This window comes from Myotis davidii, unplaced genomic scaffold (genome assembly GCF_000327345.1).
Source record: "Myotis davidii unplaced genomic scaffold, ASM32734v1 scaffold425, whole genome shotgun sequence".
Taxonomy (NCBI): domain Eukaryota; kingdom Metazoa; phylum Chordata; class Mammalia; order Chiroptera; family Vespertilionidae; genus Myotis; species Myotis davidii.
The window spans coordinates 4946342-4954957 of record NW_006296413.1 but is presented as its reverse complement, the minus strand read 5'-3'; the positions used below and the strand labels follow the sequence as shown (position 1 = coordinate 4954957).

The 8616-nt window shown below is 58.6% G+C and overlaps 1 protein-coding gene across 1 annotated transcript; it reads left to right on the top strand.

The window, feature by feature from the left end:
- The first annotated feature begins 404 nt into the window (after window positions 1–404).
- LOC102756233 (chromosome unknown open reading frame, human C11orf84) lies at window positions 405–7946 on the top strand. The gene is given in 6 exon segments (XM_015569091.1): window positions 405–918; window positions 1001–1150; window positions 1283–1420; window positions 1613–1813; window positions 5741–5789; window positions 5791–7946. Coding segments are annotated over 6 exon segments (1374 nt in total). The 5' UTR covers window positions 405–542; the 3' UTR covers window positions 6251–7946.
- The last annotated feature ends 670 nt before the right edge of the window (window positions 7947–8616 follow it).

Sequence of the window (8616 nt, the reverse complement as noted above, 5' to 3'; positions counted from 1 at the left end):
AGATAACCTAAATAGTGAGGCTAATTCTAAAGAATGTTGTTAATTTTCAGTTCAGTGGTCATCAGTCTGGTAGTCATCATATCTGCTTTCTTGTTATCCTTGCAAACAGTGCTTTAGGCCCAGTCCAAAGGCATTTGCCCTTTTAACATCCCAAAGGTTTGAGGCATAAGACGAGCAAGGTAGCTCCTCTGGGATGACAGCTCCAGCTCCATTTGTTCTTTTTTTTTTTTTAGGATGAAAGCCGAAGGATTTATTTTGTTAAAAATTTTATTGATTTCACAGAGGAAGGAAGAGGGAGAGATAGAAACATCAATGATGAGAGAGAATCATTGATTGGCTGCCTCCTATGCACCCCCCACTAGGGATTGAGCCCACAACCTGGTTATGTGCCCTGACCAGGAATTGAACTGTGACGTCCTGGTCCATAGGTCACTGCTCAACCTAAAGCCACTCCAACGGGGAACGTGCCTCCCGTACACCACCAAGTTTGGGGACTAGTGTCCGAACTATTGCCATCAGTGCACTATTGGCTAATAGTGGCCATGGGCACCTTTGCTGCTAACACCGCCCCCTCCTCTCCTTCCGTAGTGGCTCAGCAGGAGAAGACCCTGCCGCCCAGGCCCAGCCTCCTGGAGGCAGGCGGCAATAGCTGTGAGGAGCCCAAGCTGCAGATGACTTGGGAGCAGGAGTTCCTGGTGGGGAACAGCCCGGAAGGCAGCGGGCGGGCGCTGTGCATGGTGTGTGGGGCCGAGATCCGGTTCCCCTCGGCGGACACGGCGCGCGCGCACATCCTGGAGCAGCACCCGCACACCCTGGACCTGAGCCCTTCGGAGAAGAGCAACATCCTGGAGGCCTGGAGCGAGGGGGTGGCCCTGTTGCAAGATGTCAGAACTGAGCAGCCATCCCCACCCAGCTCAGGTAGTTGGGCCTGGGGTGGGGGGGGAGCAAAGCAGACCTGTGGGAACGCGTGTGGCGCTCACGGGGCATTTGCCCCCTTCAGACTCGGCCCAGGACGTCAGTGCAGACCCTGACTCCGCCCCGGACCCTGCCAGAATGCCAGCAGAGATTGTCGTTCTTCTGGACTCTGAGGACAACACAGTCCTCCCGAGAAGGACCCGGCCCAGGGGACTCCGCCCCCTGGAGCTTCCAGGTCAGTCATGGGGAGCCGGTGAGGCTGAGCTGGGGGAGAGCGAGGCACAGGCCTGTGTTCTACGGGCGGAGAGCTTCAGCAGCGGGGTTCAGGTTGAGGTTGCGGGGTTCAGGCATACTCCCTTTTTTGCAGTTGCCCCTGCCATAGAGCCAGTAAATAAGAAGCCCCGTAGTCAGAGATGGAAGGAGACCCCTGAGGAAGAGCCGGTCAGAAAGAAGAAAGGCAGATCCATGACCAAAAACCTGGACCCGGACCCGGACTCTGACTCAGGTGAAGGGGGAGCCAGGTGGAGGCACATAGGGGCTCTGGCTGCGGCGCTCCAAACCGAGCCAGTGATGGTGGCAGGGCCCAGGCGGGGGGCACCTGCACGTAGCCTCTGGTGCTCAGGCCTCCAGGTTCTGGCCTCAGTGGGGGAAGGCCGCCCCTCTCCTGGACTCACAGTCCCACCCTCCTCCCTTGCAGACCCCTCGTCGCCTGACTCGCCCATGGAGGCCTTCACAGCGCCCCCCGAGGTCCGACACTTCACGGATGGCAGCTTCCCTCCCGGCTTCGTCCTGCAGCTCTTTTCCCACCCCCACCTAAGGGCCGTGGATGGCAAGGGCGCACCCAGGGAGGGGCACGCGGCCGAAGGAGGCCTCCCCCCGCTGGAGAGCCCCTCTCCAGGTGAGCTCCCGAGGGAGACCAGGGGCGGGCAGGCTGCATGGGCTCTGCCTCCTGGAGGCTGCTCCTTGATGTTGGGCGCTTGGGTCCCTGGGAGGTGGGGGCTGGGGCAGGCGGATTGAAGGACGGGGCTGGCTCTGGGCCGAGCTTTCCCCACAGGCCTTGGTGTGTCCTGGAATGGGGCGTTAGCTGGGACTAGGCCAGTCCTGCCCCAAGGTGACTCCCAGAGTTGACTGCAGCTGGAGCCTGAGAGGTACCCCCTGGCCTGTTAACAGGAGACTCGACCAGTGGTGAGCGCTGAGCAGACACCTCTGGTGAGCGAGCTGCCGAATGACAGCCGTGAGCGCGTGTTTTTGTAGCACATCCTACTGATCTTGAGAAACTTCTGTATGCAGTTCACTTGGTCCCTACAAAAGTGCCTTTTCTAGAGGAGATTCTCAGAGATGGTTCCTCCTTCCCCGATGCCTGTGTTAGTTTCCTATGGCTGCTGTAACAAGTTACCACAAACTTAGTGGCTTACAGCAACACAATGTGTTACTTTTCTGTTCTGGAGGTCAGAGGTCTCGCTGGGCCAAAAAGTCCTGGTGTTGGTGTCGGCAGGACCGCGTTCCTTCTGGAGGCTCAGGGGGAGCCTGCATCTTGCCTTTTCAGGGTTCTAGAGGCCGCCCGCATTCCCTGCTTCGCCTCCTCTTCCATCTTCCTGGCCCGCGGTGGCCAGCAGACCCTTTCTTGGAACGCCATCTTTGGCCTGACTCTTCTGCCACCTCCTTCCCCACTTAAGGACCCTTGTGACTCCACCGAGTCCACCAGATCATCCAGATGAATCTCTAGTTTAAAATCAGCTGACTGGCACCATCAGTTCCAGCCATGTTGAGCCTAAGTCTGCAGCCTTACTTCTCCTCTGCCGTGGAACTTATCTTCACAGGCCCTGGGGACCTGTGTTCTGCCTATACACAGTCATGGTGTTCTGCCTATACCAGTCATGGTGTTCTGCCTATACCACAGTCATGGTGTTCTGCCTATACCAGTGGTCGGCAAACTGCGGCTTGCGAGCCACATGCGGCGAGCCGCAGTTTGCCGACCACTGGCCTATACCATAGTCATGGCACCAGCGGAGGCAGGGCTCCGATGAGAGCAGAGCACAGTGCAGTGGCGGGGGCTGAGCCTGCTTCCTCTTGGCTTCGCCAGGCCAGGCGCGGCCCGCAGCGTCTCGGGCTCAGGAATGGTCCTGAAGGAGCGAGTGAGTGAGTGAGTGCGCAGGGAGGGCCTGGCCCAGCCTGTCTGAACGTGCGTTTGGAGTTAGCGCCCGAGGAAGATGGCACTCCAGAGGAGAAGCACGCGTGCCCCTTCTCCAGCCACATCACTCGCCGCGGTGACCATTCGTAAGCGTTGGCTCTGCGTGTGCAGCAGGCCGTGTGCGTGCTTCCTCCCCATCTCACGGCGGGCGTCCCTTCACGTTAATCCGGTTTTAACTGGCTCAAGTTTCAGCTTGAGTCACATTCCGGTCCTGTCTCCCCGAGACTGCTTGGACTGGAACGTTTCTGAGTCTCCTGTTGTCTTGGGTCACGGCTCTCAGTGGCTGCCTCTTCCTGGCTTCAGTGGGTCTGCTTTCATTCTCCAAACAGCCTTCATTCTGAGCCCTGGGTTCCCTGTGCCCAGCTCCACCTCCCTGGAGTAGGGCGTCCCTGAGCCCTGGTCCCCCTGGGTGAGTGGGGAAGACTTGAGGCTCAGCACACGGAGTGAGTGACGTGAGGGGTGCAGGGGCTGCAGGCACTCCCCGCAGTGGCAGGATCTGTGGAGTTGGGACGCGGCCGGAAGCCACAGAAGACACTAAACAGCGCCACAGCCAGTGTCCTGCCGCCCAGTGCCAAGCGAAGCCCCGCGGGAAAGGACATGCGGGAGGCGGCCTTGTCCCCCAGAAGCTGTGGTCGGAGGGACAGGTTGGAGGCAGTGAAGGCTCCACCCCGTGCTGGTCCTGTGCAGAGTGAAGGTTCCGCCAGCGCTGCAGGCTCTTCCAGGACCTCCGAGCGTGGCTGGATTGCTCGGAAACTGAGGCTTCAACCGAACGTCTCTGCTCTGAGTTGTTTTACGTATTAAAGTTTGCTGAAGATTTTATTTTAATAAAGACACAACCACTTTTTAAAGTTTACAGATCAAGGTTTTAGAAGTTGCGAAAGTTCTCTGGTCAGGTCAGCTAAGCGGATGGATGCGAGTGTGAAGCAGTCAGGAGAGACTCTGGGGCTCTCCAAGGGCCTCGTAGGATGAAGGTGGGAGGGGGCCCAGGCCGAAGAGGGCCCTGAGGGCACCGGCTCCCGTTTTACTGAAGAGGCCGCCAGCCTTGGGAGGTCAGGCCCCTCGCCCAGCCCCTCGCCTGGGAAGCGGCAGCCTCTGTGCATGTCACCGAGCCCACCACAGGGTTCCCTCCCCTCCCCCCCTCAGGCCGCATCCTCTGCCTTTGCTCCCTCCCTGTGACTGTCACTCCTGCAAAGGCCAGCCCTGCAGACCCATTGCCAAGGCCATCTCTCCCCACAGACATGTCTCTGTTATCCATCAGTTTTCTTCTGGGTTTTGGCCAGCAGCCTACACAAAGCTATTATTTCTCCCTTCTTACCCCGCCTCCCTCCCTAGCCACTGTCCCATTTGTCTGTAAACTTTCATCCGCTTCCTGGAATTAAGCTCCTCAGGTCAGGATGCTGGCCTGTTTCACTTACTGTGGCATCCCCGGTGCCCGGCACAGAGTAGGTGCTGCTTACTGGGTATTTGGTGAGAGAATGAATAAATGCCCCAACCGTGGGTCAGGGTGTATACTCACTCCCTGGGTGACCCCGCCCAGAATCGCAGCTTTAAATACCACTCTTGTGCTCACAACTCCAGGCCTCTCCTCTCCCCTCTGTCCCCACCTCTCTTGGAATTCCCCATGTGACATCTCTACTTGGGCTACACGTTCTCTCAAGCTTGGCACGTCGGAGCGGAACCCAATCTCTTCCCCTCGCCCCAGTCAATTTGGTCTTCCTCAGTCTTTTCTCTTGAGGAAACTGGCCACCTCATTCTTCCGTTTGCTTGGGTCAAACCCTCAGTCATCCTCTTGTCTCTCAAACCCGCATCAAACCATTGACAAATCTGTTAGCTCCACCTCCAGGTGTGTTCAGAATTCACCTTCCTGTCACCACCTCCACGGCAGCTCCCCTGTCCAAGCTGTCCCTTGCCTGGCTCCTGGGACAGCCTTCCAGCTAGCCTCTGGCTGCTTACCTTTGCCCGCTGTGGCCTGGCCTCAGAGCAGCCATGTCCCTGTCAGACACCACGTCTTGCCCTGTCCCTCTCCAGATAAAGCGTGAGTCCTCGTGGTGATGTGATCCTCACCCGGGATCTTCCTGTCCCTGCACCCTCACTGCAGGCACGGGCCTTGTCTTCCCCCCACCCGGGTGCTGCTACCCCAGCTCTCTGCCGAGCTGACCCCTCGCTTCCTGTCCATCTTTGCTCACGGGTCAGCGTCCTGAGATCCTCCCTATCCCCTTCCCCGGCGGGGGTTTTCCTTTGCGTCTGTCTGCATATATCCTATTGCATCTCTTGTTTATTCTCATTGATTGGCTCTCATCACTGGGATGTAAATTCCAAGAAAGCCACTTGCTCTGCTCCACGCCTGCCGTTCCCCTAGCACCTGGAACGGTGGGGCAGAGCAGAGCATGGTACCCAGTAAGTCATTGTTGATAAAGGAGCGAGTGAGTGGGATTCGGCCAGTCCTCAAGGAGCTTCTAGTTTATCAGGAGACGGACCAGCTTCTGAGCACAAGCAGAATTTGCTCACTGGGCTTCCTCACACCGGGCACTGGGCTCTGGAAACAGGGTGTGTGTGCGGAGACCTTCAGGGACATCCTCAGAGTGGGGTGTCTGGAGGGCCCTGACCCTGCTCTCTGCTCCCATTCCTGCCCAGGTCCCCCTTCGGGCCTTCGCGGGACGCTGGATCTCCAGGTGATCCGGGTGGATGGAGGCGTCCCCGGCAGTCAGCCTCCTGCAAGATTGGTCCAAGCATCCCCAGGGCACCAAGGGTGTGGGAGCAGGTGACACCCCAGACCGCCGCGGTTTTGTTGGAATCAGCACCACTGGGCGCGGCGAGAGGCAGGGAGTGGTGTATAGGTTCCTGCTTTCCCGGGGACAGGACGGGGTGGAGGCCGTGTCCCCTTTCGGCTTCTCGGCTTCCGCTCCGCACCTGATGAAGAGTGCCAAGGCAGGACGGAGGCGGGGAGGGGCGGCATCCACTGTTGGTCGAGGGGGGCCGTGGCTGAGGCTGGTAGTGGTAGGGCACTGGGCCTGTGGAGAACCCCACCCGATCCTTTCGCTGACCCAGACCTCTGTCCCCGCCGCCGCCCACCCTCTCGCCGCTCACCGTTCTCCCTTGGCGCAGTGCCTTACACCAGGAGGAGGGGGCCACCGCGGGGTTTGAGCTGAGTCCCACTACCTCGGAGGACGCCCCTCCTCCCCCTGTTCAGGCCCCTGAGCCAGGAGGCCTCCATTACCTCTTCCCGCTCCGCCCCTGCAGGAGGCCCAGCACCCCCCCTGGGGCTTCATTCACTCCCACGCCTTTTCTCCTGTTTTCCGGTTGTATATACATCTCCTTGTTGACAATAAATTATTTTTTTTTATTAAGAGAGTTCCGTCTGGGCCATCATTGGGGGGAGGGGCTAGCTAGGAGGATAGCTGGCTTCCTGGGGTGACCTTGAGGGGCAGGAGCGCTGAAAGGTTGTCCTGGCAGGAGGTGGAAGGCCCCACCCCAGAGGTAGGGACAGGACCAGGGCAGGGCTTTGTTGGTCCAGAGGCCTGGGGCTGCCTTGGCGTCAGTCAGAGAAGCCCCTCTCTTCCCCTCCCCTGCCCTGAAATGTGCTTGCTGACCCCCAGGCCACTGTCCAGGCACGGCCCAGGGGTCCTCACCCTAGGAGGTGAGGCTTAACCCGACCTTTTTAAAGGGAAGTGGTGGTGGCCAGCCCCAAGCCAGCCTGCAGCGGGAGAGAGGAGTCCCCTCCCCGGCCCACGATGGGAAGGTGGGCACGCGGGTCCTAAACGCAGCCCTGCCTCCAGCATTTCAGCTCTGTGCTCAGCTGAACACTTAAGTTTAATTGAACCCAAGCCTTTGTCCTGTTTCCCGTTCCCCAGACCAGGAGGTGGCCCACCTTGGGTCTTCACCAGATTCCTTCCCCTCCGAAACTACCATCACAGGCCAGTGACGGTGAGGACTGGTTTTTCCCGTTGGTATGGCGCTCTGAAGAAGGGCCCGGGAGCTTCCCCCAGACCCCACAGCACTGCCCCGTTTGGAGTCCAGGGGCAGGTGGGATAAGGAGGGGAGTCCCCATCTGCTCCTGATAAATGCTGAGTGTTCAGGGAGAGGGCGCAGCTAGGGCCCAGGGCAGCGGCTCCCGTATGGCACTGACTCAGCCAGGTTTGAGACCATCCAGAAAGCCAATTCCTAAATCAGGGAGGATCTGGTTTAGAAGGATCTGGGCCTGAGGTCGCTGTTACCTGAGCTGGTGTCACTCTTGATCCAGACCAGATGTGAGGAATCTCACTGTGATGGACTCACGGGACGTGGTCCTTTCTCCCCACCTGGCTCACTTGGAGCCCAAGGATGTATGGGGCCCTGGTCCAGGGGAGGTTAGAAGACTAGTGTGCGTGGTGGAGAGACGTCAGCGGGCAGAGATTCCGGACCCACTGTGTGGTGTCAGGCGGGCCATGAGGTTTCCGTGTCTGCCACCATGTGTGCAGGTTGGCAGAACTCGTATCCTCCCTAGCAGGAAGGGATGAATGATGCTGAAAACGGGGCTCTGAAACAGGAATGTGAGTTACTGCCGGTGATCCCTCTTCATCCTTTCAATCATGGACTGTTTACATTTATGCCGACGTGCTTTTCAACAGCGTGGCTGTGTTGCTGGACGTTCACAATTGAGAAAACGTATATACATGCTCGTTGTAAAATCATGAAGCTCAATGCACCTTCACCGCTATTAACATGATTCATGGTTGGACCCATTAGACTGTGAGCTCCTTTCGGGCAGGGACTAGTTTGCAGTGACTTCGTTTTCCTAGAGCCCTGCATAGGGCCTGGCGCATAGTAGGTGCTCAATAAATGTTTGTCAAGTGCCCTCTTGGCTTGTGTTTGTATGTGACATTTCTTCCACGTAAGCTGGTCCCTGGAGTGCAGTTCTCTGCATAGGGCGGCTGCCACGGTGACGGCAGCCCCACCTCCCAACTGGCATATGAGCACGTGTGGCTGGGAGCTGCCACTGGGCGCCTCTGGGCTTCCGGGGAGAAAGAGGTAGAGAGCGTGGGGCATAGGGCATGACTCCCCTGGAATACAGAGGGAAGTTTCTGAACATAGGTGACTGATGGCCCGGTCCCCCACCGGGACTGGAGCCTCCATCCCGGAACACCACCAAAACCTCACAAATACCTCCCAGGGGTGGGTTGAAGGGGCGGGGAGGAGGGTGCCTCTCCCTGGCTCCTGACACCCATGCTCCTAGTCCCTGCTCCTCCCTTCCGCTCTGAAGCTGACCACCTGCAGCCCCTCCCGGTGCCCTCCTAGGTCAGGAAGATCTTTCTGGATGCCAGTGATAGCCTGTGGCAAAGCCGGCCTGAGACAAGGGAAGCAGCAGCACCCCTCCTTGAAGAGAAGCTAGTGTGTGAGGGTATGGTTGGGGAGGGGGACCGGCTGGGCCCTTGCAGCACCCCTTTTGCATCACCGGTCTGGCCCATCACTGAGCTACTGTGTAGCTCAAATGAGATGGCATTCTGGGCCCTCTGTAAACTGCAAAGCCCTAC